At 34.7% G+C, this 20,229-nt stretch overlaps 2 protein-coding genes across 2 annotated transcripts in view; both read left to right on the forward strand.

The window, feature by feature from the left end:
- Positions 1-13,665, forward strand: part of LOC306851252 (uncharacterized protein) — a gene marked incomplete at its 5' end in the record, with an annotated part of 59,500 nt that extends 45,835 nt beyond the window's left edge. The window contains 10 exons of the mRNA XM_079387407.1: positions 547-984; positions 7,706-8,155; positions 9,548-9,805; positions 9,921-10,166; positions 10,252-10,497; positions 11,064-11,321; positions 11,414-11,716; positions 11,848-12,120; positions 12,222-12,305; positions 13,049-13,665. Of these exons, the coding sequence (XP_079243533.1) occupies positions 547-984; positions 7,706-8,155; positions 9,548-9,805; positions 9,921-10,166; positions 10,252-10,497; positions 11,064-11,321; positions 11,414-11,716; positions 11,848-12,120; positions 12,222-12,305; positions 13,049-13,115 (2,623 nt within the window). The 3' untranslated portion in view covers positions 13,116-13,665. The remainder of the gene's footprint in view (positions 1-546; positions 985-7,705; positions 8,156-9,547; positions 9,806-9,920; positions 10,167-10,251; positions 10,498-11,063; positions 11,322-11,413; positions 11,717-11,847; positions 12,121-12,221; positions 12,306-13,048) is intronic.
- A 3,285-nt stretch (positions 13,666-16,950) lies between these two features.
- The window catches only part of LOC306851579 (uncharacterized protein), a 64,659-nt gene continuing 61,380 nt past the window's right edge, over positions 16,951-20,229 (forward strand). The window contains exons 1-2 of the mRNA XM_079387926.1: positions 16,951-17,190; positions 17,398-17,456. The gene's annotated coding sequence lies outside the window, so the exon portion shown is untranslated. The remainder of the gene's footprint in view (positions 17,191-17,397; positions 17,457-20,229) is intronic.

Consider the following 20,229-nt stretch of genomic DNA (forward strand, 5'->3'; position numbering starts at 1 on the left):
GTTTTGATTGTAAAATACTGTAATAATTTTGTAATATGACACTTGACTCCGCCCACTTAGGGGGAGGAGACCTCTGAAAGATTTTAAAGAACCATTTCCATGGCAACGCAATGTCCAATTTCAAAATGGTTTTCACAGGATGAATTTTGAGTTTTAAAGCTTTCAAATAATATATAATTTATGGTGATTACTAAAATATTTGATAGAGTAAAAAGGCAATAAAATATGTAATGGCTGTGACACGGGGTTAAATGGGAATTTTAAGGAAATTATTTAAATTACTCTCACTTTAATATGTAGTTTAGATTTTAAAAGACTGAACCAATACAAAACACTTTACTATTTATTCACTTTAGGATTATATTTACAACACACCACTCGACAACCGGCCACTACAGCTAAAATACAAACTGACATTGAATCTTTCAAATCATTCATCAGCTTTCATATGTATTTTATATTCAAATCATTTCATTTGTCACCTGCAGTATTTTTGTTCATACTGTACATTAAACATTGAAGTCATAATTATTTGTGTCTCCACAGGTTTGACATTTATAACTCCAGGAGAGAAGCTGCTGTAAAGTTTCTACTGAATCTGATTGTTTCAGCGTCAGAGTTTGATGCAAATAAAGGAGAAAATTACTCTGAATTATTAACATCTGTGTGCTGCTACACATCTTTTCCCTTCCGTGAAAACTACACTAAGCGTCATAATCAGGGTGATTTCCTGCTGGATCTGTGTTCACATGTGAAGGACTATGAGACTCAAACAGGCAGGAGTGTCCTTCCAGCATTACAGCCAATTTATCAGTCAGCTCCTGCAGTCTGGAGAATAAACCTCTCAGAGAGAAAGAGCTCCATCCTCCTAGAAGTGCTGAAACTCCCAACAGAGAAGAAACCAGTAGAGCTGATAGACTGCACAGATGAAGAGAGTGAAGTGAAGGGATTCCTCCAGTGTCTGCCCTACATCTCACAGCTGAGGTGAGAGACTCATGGGGAAAATATTACTCTGGGGTTGATTTGTTTTGTTTCCATACGTTCTAATCTCAGTTAGGATTATTGGCTACATTTTTTTTTGTTTGTTTTTTTGCGAGTACAAAGAGCAGAATGAGTGGAACTTAAAATGCTGCCCCTCATCACAGTGTCCCCAATCCTGCAAATTATGACAAACCACTGATCTATAATAATAATCTATAATAGAGACCTGGATTGCTCATGACATCATTAAAGTGAAATCAGCCCCCCATATTGGTATACCCTAGTATTCCCATACATTCTTTTGAGTTAATAGGAAATCATACATTTTTATTGGGAAAGCATCACCTAACGAGTCACCATGTTATATCTAAAGCCTCCCTGTACATTATTAAAATATAAATATCTTAAGCATGTAAATGGTTATTTGTTTAATGTCAGGAATTTCCCTGCTTATTAAAAACAGATGAACATGATAAACATCGGACAGCCGAGAGCCTCTACATATTTATTACACATGAGAAAGTGCTCATTCTGAAATCTGAATAAAGATTTATGCTTCGTAGCATATGTGCATATACCTTTATTCAGCTTGTACAGTTAGTTTATTCACTGTTTATTTAATTAGGTTGTAATATTACTTTTATTCATACAGTTGGCTAGATGCAAATGTTTTAACAATGATTTCATTAACAGCATGCATTTTGAAGCAGTCATTGATTTAAACATTGGTTAAATTAATAATTAATACAACAAAATAAACATAATATTTTCCTCCTGTGGAAACTGTAATGCTAGTAAAACACCATAGAATTATTGCAGCTTTGAAGAGTCTAAATTAGATGCTGCTCAAACAGAAAATAAAATACATGCATCATAACTTATTTAGAGAAATAATGCTGACTACATGTGGTACAGACTTAAATACATCAAACTTTTTTCCAAGATGATGCATGGTAAGCTTAGCTTTGATTTAAATATAATAGTGCAATATAGTAACAGTCTTGTATTGTAATATTTATTGTATATTTGAATCAATTTCTGATACTAATACTATTTTTTATAATAGTAATAATGTTCATGTTTAAGATTTCCTGCATAATTACGTACATAAAGAAATATATTTTGTGTTGGATCAGTTACCCGTGTCAGCAAGTGCAACTTTCCCTGACTGACTTTGTGAATCATTCAGTCACCATCCATACACTTCATGCTTATGACAGTACTTAAATGATTAAAATGATGTAATTTTAATATTAAAATACGTTTTTCTATCATACACTCTTAAAAGTAAAGGTGCTTCATGATGCCATAGAAGAACCTTTGTGTCTAAATGGTTCCATAAAGAACCTTCAACATCTGAAGAACCTTTCTGTTTCACAAAAGCTTCTTTGTGGTGAAAGAAGGTTCTTCAGATTATAAAAAGATAAGAAATAGATGATTCTTTAAAGAACCTTTGACTGAATATTTCTTTATGGAACCAGAAATGGTTCTTCTATGGCATCGCTGTGAAGAAACTTTTACGCTCCTTTATTTCTAAGAGTGTAGATAATAGAAAAATAGAGAGAATTTAGCAAAAATTACATTTAAATATTTACTCATAATTGCTCTTTTTTTATTATGATTAATAAAAATGAATAGATATAACATTATTATAAAAATGGTCTAATATGAACTTGTATAAAAGCCAATTGTTACTTTAATCTTAACAATAGGGTTCCCTGTATAGTTTAGTTTAGAAAAAATAAGTGTACATTACCAGTCAAAAGTGTTTGAACAATAAGAGTTTTAATTCTCTTCTGCTCACCAAGCCTGTATTTATTTGATCCAAAATGCAGCAAAAGCAGTAATATTGTGAAATGTTTATTATTTAAAATGACTGCTTTATTTGAATATATTTTAAAATGTAATTTATTTCTGTGATCAAATTTAAATTTTCAGCCTCATTACTCCAGTCTTCAGTGTCACATGATCCTTCAGAAATCAGTCTAATATGCTGATTTTTTACATAAATATTATCATAAAAAACATCATTATTATTATAAATATTTAAAACAGCGGAGTACATTTTTTCAGGATTCTTTTAATGAATACAAAGATCAAAAGATTAGCATTTATCTGAAATATTATTATTTTGGGGGGGGGGGGTACTACTTTTATTTAGCGAGCATGATTTAAATCAAAAGTGATGATGAAGACATTTATAATGTTACAAAAAGATTTCTATTTCAGATAAATGCTGTTCTTCTGAACTTTCTCTTCATCAAAGAAACCGGAAAAAATTCTACTCGACTGTTTTCAACAACAGCAATAATAATAATAATAATAATGTTTTTTGAGCTAAAGATTCAGCTTTGAAATCACAGGAATAAATTACATTTTTAAATATATTCAAATAGAAAGCAGTTACTTTAAATAATAAAAATATTTCTGCTTTTGCTGTATTTTGGATCAAATAAATGCAGGCTTGGTGAGCAGAAGAGAATTAAAAACATTATAAATCTGACTGTTCTAAATCTTTTGACTGGTAATGTTAATCACAGGCTTGTTAATTATTCATGAATAATTCTCACTCCAGGCTCCAGCCACTGGTTAATGAGGTGATAGAATTAAGAGAAATAAGCTTCAATAGACTAACATTTGAAGTTACGGTAGGAATGTATAGCTAATGTGTGGTAATGTGAAGTAATCAGCAATTGTAGGATTTATTCATGCTTTTTTAATGCCAGGTTGGAGTTATACACTGATTTTGTGTCATGGTCCATGGACCCCCTGAATTAGCCTTGGCCACCCCCTGGCCACCCCATGTATAAAACTCTAGCTCCGCCACTGAGTGTGTTGCATTCTGATTAGTGCCTCATATTTCAGATATCTTACACAGTGACAACAACCGCATCAACTGAGTGTTTGAAATAACTTCCTTTTGTGATCTGATGTGGATTCTTATCGCAGAACGAGTCAGAAAATATACTGTGATAAAGACTGTCACTTTTAGTCAGCTACAACAATAGCTGGATGCCTTTGTCCATATATCGACTGGGAAACCTCACAGTGCATTGCATTCTGAATAGTGCCTCATAGAATACACTCAGGAGCACACAGTGACAACAACCGCAAATCACCTGAGAAAATACAGACTGTTTTTATATTCATATTTTTGAGAACGGCTTACACTTACTTAGAATAAAGCAGACTAATAATTAAATCTCTTAAAGGGGTCATGGCATGGATTTTTAAATTATTTTAAGATTTTTTACTTATAACACGCATACAATAACATATGCATAATCAGAAATATTTTCAACCCTCATTCTACCCCTTTGGTCTGAAATTATTGTTATTTAAGGGAAAGTTTCTTTATATCTCACCAAAAAACTGAGGTTCCTGTGAGATTTTATTTAGGGTGTTATACCACAAACTATGGAAGCCCGTTCCCGCCACCTTAAGAAAAAATATAATTCTGTAAGTCATAATAATGAGATACTTTCTCATAATTATGACTTAGTATCTCGTTATATTGAGAAACTTTCTCATAATAATGAATTAGTTTCTCGTAATAATGACATATTTTCTCGTAATAATGACTTATTTTCTCGTAATAATGACATATTTTCTCGTAATAATGACTTATTTTCTCGTAATAATGAGAAACTTTCTCATAATAAAGACTTACTCCGCGCATGCGCAATGCATGAGTGGCGGCACGCTAGCGACATCTGCTGGTCAAAGTCATGCAGGAACACCGCAAACATTGCTTGTTCTGTAATCTAAAACTGTATAATCTATCATTAAATAACGATTTCAGATAAATTATCTGCATGTAGACTTGTTATTTTGTAGCACGTACCAGCAAGTTACTCTCACAGATAGTTACGGCTTCAAACATTCCAGGCTAATATTTCAGTTAAGAAATCCAGGCATTTTATGAAGAAATGAAAGCCATTACGCATATAAACTTAATTTATAGATGTGCATTTCATTGATCTATTAGTTTTATTAGCTGTCCCTTTCATCTCATTTCAAAAGCACAAAGCATCATTGTTCTTTACCACGGCAACCGCTTGGTCTTCAGCATCTCACACCGCTTCTTGCAGGACAAACGCGAAAAATGCTTAACGTGGCTTGAAGTACAAAGACAGATTGAACCAAATTCATTACATACAGTGGTGTGAAAAAGTGTTGGCCCCCTTCCTGATTTTTTTTTTGCATGTTTGTTGCACTTTGATGTTGCAGATCATCAAACAAATTTAAATATTAATCAAAGATAACATAAGTAAACACAACATGCAGTTTTTGAATGAAGTTTTTTATTATGAAGGGAAAACAAAATCCAAACCCACATGGCCCTGTGTGAAAAAGTGCTTGCCCCCTAAACCTAATAACTGGTTGGGCCACCCTTAGCAGCAACAACTGCAATCAAGCGTTTGCGATAACTTGCAATGAGTCTGTTACAGCGCTGTGGAGGAGTTTTGGCCCACTCATCTTGGCAAAATTGTTGGAATTCAGACACATTGGAGGGTTTTCGAGCATGAACCGCCTTTTTAAGGTCATGCCACAGCATCTCAATAGGATTCAGGTCAGGACTTTGACTAGGCCACTCCAAAGTCTTCATTTTGTTTTTCTTCAGCCATTCAGAGGTGGATTTACTGGTGTGTTTTGGATCATTGTCCTGCTGCAGAACCCAAGTTCGCTTCAGCTTGAGGTCAAGAACAGATGGCCAGACATGGTCCTTCAGGATTTTTTGGTAGACAGCTGAATTCATGGTTCCATTTATCACAGCAAGTCTTCCAGGTCCTGAAGCAGCAAAACAGCCCCAGACCATCACACTACCACCACCATATTTTACTGCTGGTATGATGTTCTTTTTCTTAAATGCTGTGTTACTTTTACACCAGCAAATACTTTTCCACTCAGGGCCATGTGGGTTTGGATTTTGTTTTCCCTTCATAAAAAAACCCTTCATTTAAAAACTGCATGTTGTGTTTACTTGTGTTATTTTTCATTAATATTTAAATTTGTTTGATCTGAAACATTAAAGTGTGACAAACATGCAAAAAAATAAAAAATCAGGAAGGGGGCCAACATTTTTCACACCACTGTAACTTAATGATCATGCATACTGTATATACAGGCATTCAGGGGGACCCAAAATATGAATGCAACGCAAAACAGCAACTCCGCTTGGTCTTCAGCATCCCACACCGCTTCTTGCAGGACATGTGAACGTGAACAATGCTTAATGTGGCTTAAAGTACAATGACTAATTCAGGATACAGTATTATTGATCATGCATACAGGCAAGCATAAGAACCCAGAATTTGAACACAACACCCAAAGTTGCATGTTAAGCGTTTTCCTATAGAAAACCGTTATAGAAAATGCTGTATAGGTTGCCATGGTAACGAACAACTACGCTTTGTGCTAGCGAGAGTTGATGGGGCTACTGTATAAACATTGTGGGCTTATGCATGTGATGCATGAAAGTGACAGCTAATAAAAACTAACAAATCATCGAAATGAACATCTATTCGTTAAGTTTATATGTGTAATGGCTTTCATTTCTTCATAAAATGCGTGTAATTTTTGTTGGAATATATTCCTCTATATCTGAAGCCATGAACTTCATTGTCTGGCAGAGTAACAAAAGACTACATGCAGACAATTTATCTGAAATCGTTATTTAATGATAGAGATTATACAGCTTTACAGAACAAGCAATGTTTGCGGTGTTCCTGCATGGCTTTGACCAGCAGCTGTCGCTAGCGTGCCGCCACTCATGCGTTGCGCATTCGCGGAGTAAGTCTTTATTATGAGAAGGTTTCTCATTATTACGAGAAAATAAGTAATTATTACGAGAAAATAAGTCATAATTATGAGAAAGTATCTCGTTATTTCGTGAAAATAAGTAATTATTACGAGAAAATAAGTCATAATTATGAGAAAGTATCTCATTATTATGACTTACAGAATTATATTGTTTCTTAATGTGGCGGGAACGGGTTTCCATAACAAACAGCCACCGGTGACACCCAAACTCCATTGACATTTTTTTATGCATTTTTCTGTCACAAATGTCTAAATTTCTTTGTCAGTATTACGTCGATCACAAAACAACCCCCACATATGGAATTTTGAGACTCTGACCTTTCCAACGATATGTATTTTGTTAAGATTATAAAACGTTTTGATTGTAAAATACTGTAATAATTTTGTAATATGACACTTGACTCCGCCCACTTAGGGGGAGGAGACCTCTGAAAGATTTTAAAGAACCATTTCCATGGCAACACAATTTCCAATTTCAAAATGGTTTTCACAGGATTCATTTTGAGTTTTAAAGCTTTCAAATGATATATAATTTAGGGTGATTACTAAAACATTTGATAGAGTAAAAAGGCAATAAAATATGTAATGGCTGTGACACGGGGTTAAATGGGAATTTGAAGGAAATTATTTAAATTACTCTCACTTTAATATGTAGTTTAGATTTTAAAAGATTGAACCAATACAAAACACTTTACTATTTATTCACTTTAGGATTATATTTACAACACACCACTCGACAACCGGCCACTACAGCTAAAATACAAACTGACATTGAATCTTTCAAATCATTCATCAGCTTTCATATGTATTTTATATTTAAATCATTTCATTTGTCACCTGCAGTATTTTTGATCATACTGTACATTAAACATTGAAGTGATAATTATTTGTGTCTCCACAGGTTTGACTTTGATATCTCCAAGAGAGAAGCTGCTGTAAAGTTTCTACTGAATCTGATTGTTTCAGCGTCAGAGTTTGATGCAAATAAAGGAGAAAATTACTCTGAATTATTAACATCTGTGTGCAGCTACACATCTTTCCCTTTTGATGAGGATTATTTTGATGATTCTGAATATCAGATTGATCAGTGTGATTTCCTGCTGGATCTGTGTTCACATGTGAAGGACTATGAGACTCAAACAGGCAGGAGTGTCCTTCCAGCATTACAGACAATTTATCAGTCAGCTCCTGCAGTCTGGATCATAAACCTCTCAGAGAGAAAGAGCTCCATCCTCCTAGAAGTGCTGAAACTCCCAACAGAGAAGAAACCAGTAGAGCTGATAGACTGCACAGATGAAGAGAGTGAAGTGAAGGGATTCCTCCAGTGTCTGCCCTACATCTCACAGCTGAGGTGAGAGACTCATGGGGAAAATATTACTCTGGGGTTGATTTGTTTTGTTTCCATACGTTCTAATCTCAGTTAGGATTATTGGCTACATTTTTTTTTTTTTTTTTTTTTTTTTGCGAGTACAAAGAGCAGAATGAGTGGAACTTAAAATGCTGCCCCTCATCACAGTGTCCCCAATCCTGTAAATTATGACAAACCACTGATCTATAATAATAATCTATAATAGAGACCTGGATTGCTCATGACATCATTAAAGTGAAATCAGCCCCCCCATATTGGTATACCCTAGTATTCCCATACATTCTTTTGAGTTAATAGGAAATCATACATTTTTAGTGAGAAAGCATCACCTAACGCGTCACCATGTTATATCTAAAGCCTCCCTGTACATTATTAAAATGTAAATATCCTAAGCATGTAAATGGTTATTTGTTTAATGTCAGGAATTTCCCTGCTTATTAAAAACAGATGAACATGATAAACATCGGACAGCCGAGAGCCTCTACATATTTATTACACATGAGAAAGTGCTCATTCTGAAATCTGAATAAAGATTTATGCTTCGTAGCATATGCGCATATACCTTTATTCAGCTTGTACAGTTAGTTTATTCACTGTTTATTTAATTAGGTTGTAATATTACTTTTATTCATACAGTTGGCTAGATGCAAATGTTTTAACAATGATTTAATTAACAGCATGCATTTTGAAGCAGTCATTGATTTAAACATTGGTTAAATTAATAATTAATTCAACAACATAAACGTAATATTTTACTCCTGTGGAAACTGTAATGCTAGTAAAACACCATAGAATTATTGCAGCTTTGAAGAGTCTAAATTAGATGCTGCTCAATCAGAAAATAAAATACATGCATCATAACTTATTTAGAGAATTAATGCTGACTACATGTGGTACAGACTTAAATACATCAAACTTTTTTCCAAGATGATGCATGGTAAGCTTAGCTTTGATTTAAATATAATATAGTGCAATATAGTAACAGTCTTGTATTGTAATATTTATTGTATATTACTGACAGCGATTTCAATGTTTCCTGCCCAAAATGTCCATAAACTTTGCATCTAAAACAACAATTAATTTACATATACATATCCTAAAAGCTAATCCTGTGCGACTGATACACTTCAAATTGGGTGATTAGAGGATTATTTTAGTGTATGCCTTACATCTCACAGCTGAGGTCTGATAAACACTGCTGTTTATTGTAAATAAGACTTGTGAATATGCTTTTTCCACCACATATTATAAACATGCACTTTATACAGTAAATATTTTAATTTAAGACGAGACAAACTAAATACTAGAATATTACCAGAACAGGATAATTGTATATTATTCCAAATATTTATTTTGTATATGATTGTCCTGTAGGAATGCAGAGCGGTTCGTTCCATCTCTATGTGAAGTGTTTGGACCCAGAGTGAAGGCAGATCAGGTGACTCCTCTGCTCCAGGCTTTAGACTTCACCATCACTCTGAATGGAAAATTACCCAGCAGCACCTGCAGATCTGTGGGGAGAGTTCTGGGCCTTTCACCCTCAAAACTAACCCTGACTCTAAAGCCACAAGCCATTTCTCTCAGAGGACTCAAACGGCTTTTCAAACACATCAAACACCTGCAGAAACTGAGGTTTGAGATACCTCAAGCTTTCCTATAAACTGTTTAAATGACTTCTGTGATAGAATGACACGTCCTAAAATATGATGTGAATGTTTCTCATGATCTTTGATTTTGTTTTTGACAGTTTGGAAGACAGGATGTTAGTGAAGATGGTCAGAACGCTGAGGTCATTTAAGGGTCCATTTCCACTGACCACAGATGAGCTTTCACTGATCACAAAAGACTCGAAGCAAAATCTTCCTCATATCATGAGCAGCTTGATGTCTCTCCTGAGACTGTTGTCTGTCCAGTGTTTGGATCTTACTGAGTGTAGATCAGAGGCTCTGTGTCTCACGACTCTGTTGGGTCTCCAGGAACCTCTGATTATCAGGTTTGTGTTCAGCTCAGTGGCCCAAGTTTTGTGAGTAAGATAAACTTTTACAAATTGGTGAGTCCTGTTCTGTCTGTGTGTTCAGGCTCTCTAAAGAGGCTCTTCAGCAGCTGGTTTCAGTGGTTTATGAAGCACAGGATGATGAACTGACACGCTCTTTCCTGAAGAATGTGTCTAAAGATCTGACCTCCTGCTCATTGACCTGGGAAGTGATTCATTACCTGCTGCAACATCAAGCTCTAAACTTGAAGTTGGACTTTAGAAAGAGCAAAATCTCTTGTGAAAACATCAGAGAACTTCTGCCATTATTAGACAGAATCCAGCTGAAACGGTAAAAGAAACTCTCAAGCATAGAGCTGTTCAGTTTGTAAGACTGTTGTAAAACCTGGCAGAGAATTGCTATTTTTGAGCCATGACTTGGAATTTAAAATCCTTTTTAAACCTCATTTTACTCAACTTGTGACTAAAACACGATCTGTTGTTAACAGTTGAAGATTCTTTCCTGTTTTAGTCATTCCTTAAATGTGAGTTTGTTTGTTGAAACCGGTGCACTTTAAAAACACGTTTCAAACAAGAACTACAGTTGTCTGATATGTCAGGCACATTAAACTAACATCATTGTGGTAGTTGTAGTCCTCATATAATTAACTAAAACTTAACTGGAACTGAGGTCAGACTATGTTTTATATCGTAGACAGACTTTTTCACTTGATTACTTCTATTTCCAAGTCAAATTGGCCTTTTGGGTCAGCCTACAAATTGACATCATGACTAAACAGTTAAATTGCATCCATTGAAGTCATTAAAGTTGCTTGTAGTTTACTTGTCAATTTGGGGATTTGTATTTATTGAGTGCCTTTGATTTAAGTGGATTTCATCGAGTGATCTTCTCCACAGGTTGAGCCCCAGCTTTACTCTGTCCATCATTATGGAGATTTACGAGACTCGTATTCCTCAGTATGTGTCCAGTCTGATGACTTCAATAGGAAATGACATCAACCTGAACGGCAGAGTGTTGGACTCTGTTCACTGCGCTGCCCTGCGCTTCACTCTACAGCACTGCAACACTGTCAAACTCAATCTGCTCTGGACCTCCATACCAGACGAGGAGCTAGAGAGCTTTCTGCCTTTACTCAGCAGAGTCACACAACTCAGGTTTACTGATATAACAGCACTGATTTCATAATAAACATGACGGTTTAGTAATGCATGTGTGTGTTTGTTAACAGTATTTGTGTGTGGTTTAGTGTTGACAGGCTGCTGTTGCTGAAGCTGCTTCATTGCTGCAGTTCCTCTGATCTCCAGCAGAAGGCAGCAGATGTTCTTCTCTCGGCTCTTCACAACAGACTGGACTTCTCCTGCTGCTCTGCTCTGGATTTAACAGACACACAAAATCAAGAACATTTTAAACTAGCTGAAAAAGACTGTAGAATAATCTCATCTATGCTTCAGAAAACGCAAAGTATTGTGAAGTTGATCTTACAGGACTGTAAGCTCTCTGATGAGGGGCTGAAACTACTTTGGCCAATCCTGCCTCAAGTCCAGCTGAGGTAAGAGATCTGACAGACCTCTTCCATTGTTAATATTACTTAGCAGTGCATGAATTTATCTCCATATAAAGTCACTGTGTATTATTCTCACATTCATATTTTTGTTTTTGTGTTCTCCTTCCTCTCATCAGCTGTAGTAAAGCTCTTCTGCTGCAGTTTCTGGCTTGTATTAGTACAGATGGAGCTGAGAGAGGCTTTATGAGGAGCACTGAGACTCTTTCACAGGCTTTAGGAGGAGAGATGGACCTCAGTCACACTCAGATGGACCAGAGAGCTTGTGAACATCTCGCGCTGTTTCTGGAGTATTCTGAAGGACTGACAGAACTGGATCTCAGTCACTGCAAACTCACTGATCACTGCATGGAGCCGCTGCTGCCACATCTGCACAAAACCCAGACTCTGGAGTGAGTTACACAGACACATCCGGAATAGAGAAAAAACTCTGTATTCAAAGTTATGTTCATTTTATATTATTTTAATCTGTCCATCTCATTTCTTCTTACAGCCTGAGTCACAATAAAATAACAGATGAATCAGCAAAGAGAATCCACAGTGCCGTCTGCACTCACAGCAATATTCAGACTGTACGGTAAGTGTGTGAGATCTGGGGTTTATTAATGTAGGTTTGTTAACCTTCAATTGGCTCATGTCACAAGTCAATAAAGTCACATGGGTCTGTTTTATTTAGTCCAATTCTGTTATCTGTAATGTGATTTGTTCAGTTATCAAGACAAAATGAAAAGCAATGCTAACGTCAGATTCACATTGTTGAAGGTATATATGGTAAGCATATTTTGAAGGTTTTAAATACCACAAAGTTTTGATAAAACAGATATTTTGTGTAATAATTCAACATTTTGCACTTTAAATGTATGTGTCATGCATTAATGACAGTGGTCCATCATGAAATATATCTTTAGGTGATGATTGATATATAAATATTGAAGTATTTTGTTCTAATCCTAGAGAAAAGAACAGTAAAGGAGATATGTGAGAGGGTGTTTCTCAGGAGAAAAATATAGGAGGCAAAAGTCTCCATTTGCTGTCTATTAGAAACAGTTGAGACATTTCAGAGATCTTGATTTTTGTTTTTAATAACTGACCATCTTTGTTATTTCTGAAAATTAGTAAATTAATAATAAAGTGTGATTGGTTTGTTTTGAGACCTTGAGAAATATCCCTTTGTCATGAATAAAGAATGTTTTTCTAAGGTTAAGGTGAAAAGTCATTTATTATAAACTGACGATTTAATGGAACTAGAAAACACATCAATTGATTTTGCCTTAGGCTGGCCCACATAAGTTTAATAAGTCTGTTATTTTGTTTTTGTAGACTTTTTGGAAACAAAATCAGTGACAGAAAGCAGTTCATCGGAGACAAGCGGTTTGAAATATGGTGAAGATCCTGGACTGGTTCATTTGTCAAGGATTATTGTACAGAGCTTGAAACATGATAAAATATATTTTACAGCTGCTTAGTACTAAACAAAAGAACTGAATGCTTTTAGATTTTACTATTATGGTTTTGTAATTAGTTTCTTTGTTATTGTTCTTGAAACAGACATTATAGATTTAAGTGATATGTTCATTTACAGAGCTTTAATAACAAAGTATATACGGGAAGAAACACTGTAAATATGACATTAAATAAAGATATAATTTGCTGGAGAAACCTGTTTGAGGATCCGTTTGAATATGAATGACATTCACTCAGCCAGTAACAGCACATCTCAAATGAAATCGTGCATGGCATGCTGCTCATAATTAGTTGTTTTTTTCTGTTTCATTGATTTTAATTTCATGTTGACAAACCATCATGTTCAAAGGCAGAAGGAGGAGCGTAACATGCTGGGAATTTAAGAAGGGTGCATATGCACAAATGTACATTTATCTTTATTTATTACAATATATGTAAATGTGTATCTAAATAAAGTTTTAGTATTTTATCTCTGCAAGGCTGTGTTTCCATGGTGTATTATTTTCATACACCATTACATGATGTGTAAAGAACCTTTTTTCTTCTTTTTTACCTTTATCATCTCAATGCAGTTCGATAATTCAATCTAAAATTTCATTTAAATATTTGTGCAGTTTTTAGTAAGCACATTTAAATGATAAAGAGAGATCAAGAACATTGATTCATACATGAATTTGTATCATTATTACATGACACTCATGACTGCTTCTATGAATTTATGAAATAATGTCTCTGTAAGGAAAATAAATATTCAATATAATTTTGACAATAATATAAATTTGACAAAATAATTAATGATGATAATTCTAGATATGGTATTTAATTAAAGGGCAATCAAAAGATCTTTTAAGTTTCCATAAAGTAATAGGCCGCACTAACTGACACTACTATTTAATGCATATGAGTTTGATACTGAAATGTCAATATAAGCATGTCAAAATGTGTTTTAAATGATCACTGAATGAATTATGTGAATTATATCTGCTCATCAAGCTGTAAAGGCAGACATGATTTAGACCAGTGATTCAGGATCAACTATTAATCATTAAAAGGGCACAAAAACAAGACTAAACATGAAAAGACACAAATATGTTCTATAATAACATATTCATGTGCATAATATTCAATATATTAGTAGAATATACATCAAAATATATAAAATAAAGCACAACAGTCGTGTTGATCTAAATATTAGACCATATTGATATTTAGAAAACAATTATACTTCTATTATTTCACTTACTTGTTGAATTTGTTCTTCTGTGTCTTAAAGAGGAACACTTTCAATTAAACAAATGAATAAAAATACATAAATGTAAAATAAGATTAAGGTTATCATCCTGTCTGTGCACCTTTCCATGAGGCATACACAGCAGGTAAGCTATGGGGTAAACTTTGGAATTGTTTTAGTTGTTTACAATGACAGGTTCAACATGATAAACTTCACTTGATAATTTTATTATCAAGTGAAGTTTATCACTTGAAGTTTATCACAACAGCGCCTACACTTTCTCACCGCCGGCTGAAAAGAGCAAGTCTCCCTCCACCCATCCTCACCACATTCTACAGAGGCACCATTGAGAGTGTGCTGACTAGCTGCATCACTGTCTGGTACGGGAACTGCAGTGCTGCTGACCGCAAGACCCTCCAGCGGACCATGAACACAGCTGCAAAGATCATCGGTGCCCCTCTCCCCTCCATCCTGGACATTTTCCATACACGATGCTCCAGCAAAACCAACAGCATCGTGAAGGACTCCACCCATCCCTCCCACAGTCTCTTCCAGCTCCTACCATCAGGAAGACGGTACCGGAGCATCAGAGCCCGCTCCGCCAGACTGCTCAACAGCTTTTTCCCCCAGGCTGTGAGAGCCCTGAACTCAAACCACCCCACCCCCCTCTGAAACCCCATGCAAACCCCTACCTCCTGAAACATGGACCACCCCCCACCCCTAACCTTACCACACCAAAGAAAAACTGTATGGAACTTTAATTTTTTTTTTTATTATTTATTATTATTTTTTTGTGCAATTCAAAGTGTGCTACACACAGGTGAGTGGGCCTGTACAAACCACCTGTAGTAACACACTCTCCTCTATGTGCACTATGGACACTTTATACTATGGACACTTACACTTAACACTATGTGCACTATGGACACTTACACACACTGCTGCGTGTGCACAATCTCACAAAAGACTCAGCAATATATGTATGTTTACATGCTCATGCACTACAAATCATCCTGCACTGTTCCCCAACCAGCTGCTGACTCAAATGTCTCTCTTTGCACATGTACAGTATTTGTGAAGCATTCGTATAGTTTGTATTTTTTATCTTCTATTTTTTAGTTTGTATAGGGTAATATTTATGTGAAGCATTCGTATAGTTGTATTTTTTTATCCTTTATTCTTTTAGTTTGTAAAGGGTAAATACTTATATATATACTATACTTATAGTTAAATCTGTCAGTAGGTTAGTTGTGTATAGGTTTACAGTGTTTTACTTCATTGTTGTATGTCTGTATTTATGTAGCACCGTGGTCCTGCGAGACACGACATTTCGTTCCACTGTATGTCCCCACATGTAGCAGAATGACAATAAAGCTCAACTTGACTTGACTTGACTTGACTTATGAGTTAATATTTTTTAAACTAAGACAATTAGATGTTCAGTCATTTCAACTGGAAATGAGCCTAAAGATCTGTTACTGTGAACTCAACGACACTCACGAGAGTGCATGGCTACAAAGCAACTAATATTATTTTGAAGCAATTTTAAAATTGTGATTTCTCATAAAATGACCCATTGTGAAAATACAGTTTCACTTTGTTATTGATGTCTTTCCTTTGACTTTTAGTGAGGAAATCCTCAACAGAGCCAAGTTATTGTGCAACATTAAATTGGCATGGGTTTGTAAATGGAGGTTATTCTGTTTTCAGTCATGCATAAGTTTGGAAGACCACCTTTCAGAGACAGAAGACAGCAGATGGCCTGAACTTTGAAAGGACCAAAGTTATAGAGTTGATACAGTATATTAAAGCAATGCTATTTTGAGGATTAATAGAGCACTACATCATTAAGAAAGAATGAAAAGCACTATTCACCCATGCTGATTTGTGTATGTTGTATGAGAAATGAAATAATAACATATAAAGTTACTAAATCACCACTATGAAAAGTTAAATATTTATTTTAATACAGTTAAAAATCAACCCTGTTTGGATGCGACAAACCAGCGTGTTAATAGTTATATTTATATTATATTTAAAAAAAAAAAGTTATCTTTTTGGTCAGTGATGATTTCACAGCTTAGATGACTCCGTATGTTTGGTGTTGATTATTATACTTTATCTTATGTTCTTCCTTGTCATCTTTTGTGTTTCAATGAAAATAAAAGTCATACACAAGTCATACAGGTTTGAAACAAAATAAAAGTGTGTATATTATGACAAGTGTCATTTTCTGATATTAACATTTTGTCCTCCCTGTTCACATCTGTCATATAGTTTTAAGTTTGTTTCATTTAGTCATCATGACTGGTCTGGGTTGCAAGCTTCACTTTAAACACCATAGGAAAAAAGAACTTTAATATTGAATTTAATATTTGAACTTTTCTTATTATCTTAATAATTCTACCAAGTTTTTGCATAAAATGCACTTTCAAGGACACGATTGTTTTGACTTGTTTTGGTGTTTCCATGTCGTTCTGTAAGTGCACAGCCAGACCGCTAGGTGGCGACGTCGAAAGAAATCGTCAGACGTGCGCGCGGTGTTCATGCGCATGCGCTGTTTTGTCCAACTTTTAACACCATAACGAATGTTATTTATCTCCGACCGTAACATAACAAAGAACAACACTGACAAGGACAGCTTCTGTTTTGACTGAAAAATATATCTTCAAGTCTCTCGCAGCAGGATTCACAGATTATAGTTACAGGTTTAAATCGCCAGCATTAATAAACCACTGTAAGTTTGATTTAGGCTACTAAATAGTAGGTAAGTAAAGTACAATCAAGCTAAAAAATATACAGATATTAAAGGTTTGTTTACAAGATGTGAAAGGGGTACAGTTTCTGCCAGTTCAGCTAGTAGAAAGTAATTTAACGTCGAAAAAACCGAGAGACTTCTTTTAAGACAAACCGAAAGTAAAAGTGTTTGAGGGCCTCAGGTGCTGTAAGTGTAACGTGTTTTCTCTTCACTCAGATCACCAAAAACATCGAAAGAACACTGTGTTTTCCAGTGAAAAACTACACACAGAATTCGTAAGTAATATGGGAGCTAAAACTGGTATAAATCCAGTAAAACAAGTATGTACTAAACTGATGTGGTTTCGCTATTAGAGTTTGAGGGACTTCTTAAGACACTTTCCCCAAAACCTTTTTCTTTTAAGCGTTTTCTAATGACAGCATGTTTAATACAATTTTCTGATCTTTTCACTTAAAAGTGCTCAAAGTAAAGTATCATGCTACAGTAGCCTACTTCCGTGTTTCTCGAGGTAACATTACTTCCGTGTTTGATTTTTTATTATTTTTTTCATAACATTTAAACCGATTTAAATTAGTTTCGTATTTCATGCCTTTCAGACAGGCTTTCAGATTTTACATGCGGTACAACGATCGTAACAGTATACAGAAACAACCTACTTATGCACTGAATTAATAAGTAAATATCATATTTTTCTAAAATGTTATAGTCCAGAGGGCTGCCTGGAAAACCATTTTTTGTCAGACATTTTTGTTCAGAACATAACCTATGCTTCGAAATTCGTAATTCAGTAACATTAAAAAATGGCAGTTCACATTGAGTTTGACATGTTTACATGAGAATCAGATGTTTATTTACATCGGAACATTTGTGTGTTTATTTTACAATCTGCCACTCTTATGAATTTCATGTTTGTATCACATGTATTAATGATAATATATATACAGTGGTGGAAATAGGGGGGGGGGGGTATATCTTGGAGGGGTGGAGGGGGTTAAAAATGGTAATTTTAGATTACATTTCGGATGTATTTAATCATAAAACCATTCATAATCTATGAAAACATTTATTAACAATTTGTCATATTTTCTCTAAACCTTCTTGTACATTAAGACAGACATCTGCAATTCTGCCCAAATTAAAGATACGTTGTGTTTGAATCTGTACATCTTATAATATAAGATATAATAATAATAATTATTATTAATGACCTCTTGTTTAATAAAAAAAAAAAAGCATTGATTAGTGAAATGAACGAATGATTTCATAAAATATTAGAATGATTGTCTCTCATTGGCTGGATTAGCTAAGTGTTTTATTTAGCGGTACAGTATTGCATGATTTGTAGATTATATTTAATAGTTTACACTTTGCAAAAATGTTTTCAGTTAGTTTAAAAGGTAACATTACATTCTTAAGGACTCTACACTTACGTTTCTTTTTAGGAGCACTAGTGCTTCTACTTAAAAAATAAATAAATAAATAAATTAGGAACACCTCCTGATCAATGACAGAAATTAACCTTACTATTATAAGGTGATTTTTGACTCCTTAAAGTATTTTTTAACCTTTGTAATGCCATTTAACTTTATTCAATGTATGTCATATGTTGTGCCAAAAATAGATTTATTAACTTTTTGTGAAAAAATAAAAATAATAATAATTAAACAATAAATCCATTTAAAATAATAAGAATCAGGAAGACCTGAAATCAGCATCAACAATTAATCTTTGCACGGAACAGAAGAGCACAAATGTGGAATATTTACAGACTTTTTAACAAGACTCAGAGGTGGCATTAATACATTTAATAAAAACAATGTTATGAGACTGAATATAGAAATTAAAATTTATACTTTAAAAATGAAACTCCCAGTAGGTGGCAAGTCACTGTCTGTCACTGAATCATTCATTTAATCGATTCGTTCAAACGGCTGATTCTTTAAGGAATGAAGCAAGTGACTCTCTTTATGAATGGGTCATTGACTCACTAGATTTGTTCAAAAACAAAGATTCATTCATAATTGAAACAGCGCTGTTTGCTTGGAGATGCGCAGCGGCTCAGCTGTGACTTTATTTCATCAACAAAATAGTTCTGAACAGATCAGACAAGTGTTCCTAAAATGTAAGTCGCTTTATATTAGCTTTTGAATAAAATCAATAATTTATAAATCTGTTGTATAAATTAAATTTCACATTTGTAAACTCTTTATAATCATTAAGTTCATCGCAATATCACAAACTTCTATTTTAGTGAATGAAGCTCTCTACACTGCACACTGAATCTATTATTTACATCGTCTCTACACTTTGTTTGTTACAATGAATGACAAACTGCAGTCTGCTTTCACCATCTGTGCTGTGAGGAGCAGAAGCATTTCCATTGGCTGCAGTCTGCTCTTGATGGCCAATCAAAGACGGCATTGCCCAGCAAACCATAGACACAAATATCACTAAGCAAATAATCACTAAGTGCCACATTTTGACACATTTTTGTGTGTATGTGACCGTGTTGGTGCTAAAAGATGACATTATATGTCCTTGTGTTCAGTCTCTGAGCGCATACACAATAGCGTTAATCTTCAGAGGAAGGGCAAGCTCTCTTTCACGCTTTTAAAAAACATAGATAAATTTAATCAACTTATAATAAATCAAGCACGTCCCATTTTGCAAAAGTCTCTTTACATGATTTTGCTGGTTTGCACGTGAAATTAGGCTTTTATGGAGGAACGAAAGTGCACTGCTGGAAAGGGGTGGAACGGGGCGCAATAATCGTTTTATCTCGATTACTGTACTTTCATAATCGCTGAAGGCCGAAATCGAAACTGAATTTCGATTAATTGCTCAGCCCTACCCTCAATTCCATGTAGTTCAATGGCATTTAATCAGGGCTGCTGCTGGCCAAATGGATGCCCTAAGCAGGATTGTATTGGTGTGCCCCCTCCCTTAAATATTATGGAAGTAAAAAAAAAAAACTACTATAGGGGTCAAAATAGAACTTTAATAAGTAAATAACTAAATAAATTGTAATTAAACTATATTATTTACAAA

The sequence above is a fragment of the Barbus barbus genome, assembly GCF_936440315.1.
Source record: "Barbus barbus genome assembly, chromosome: 31".
NCBI classification, from domain to species: domain Eukaryota; kingdom Metazoa; phylum Chordata; class Actinopteri; order Cypriniformes; family Cyprinidae; genus Barbus; species Barbus barbus.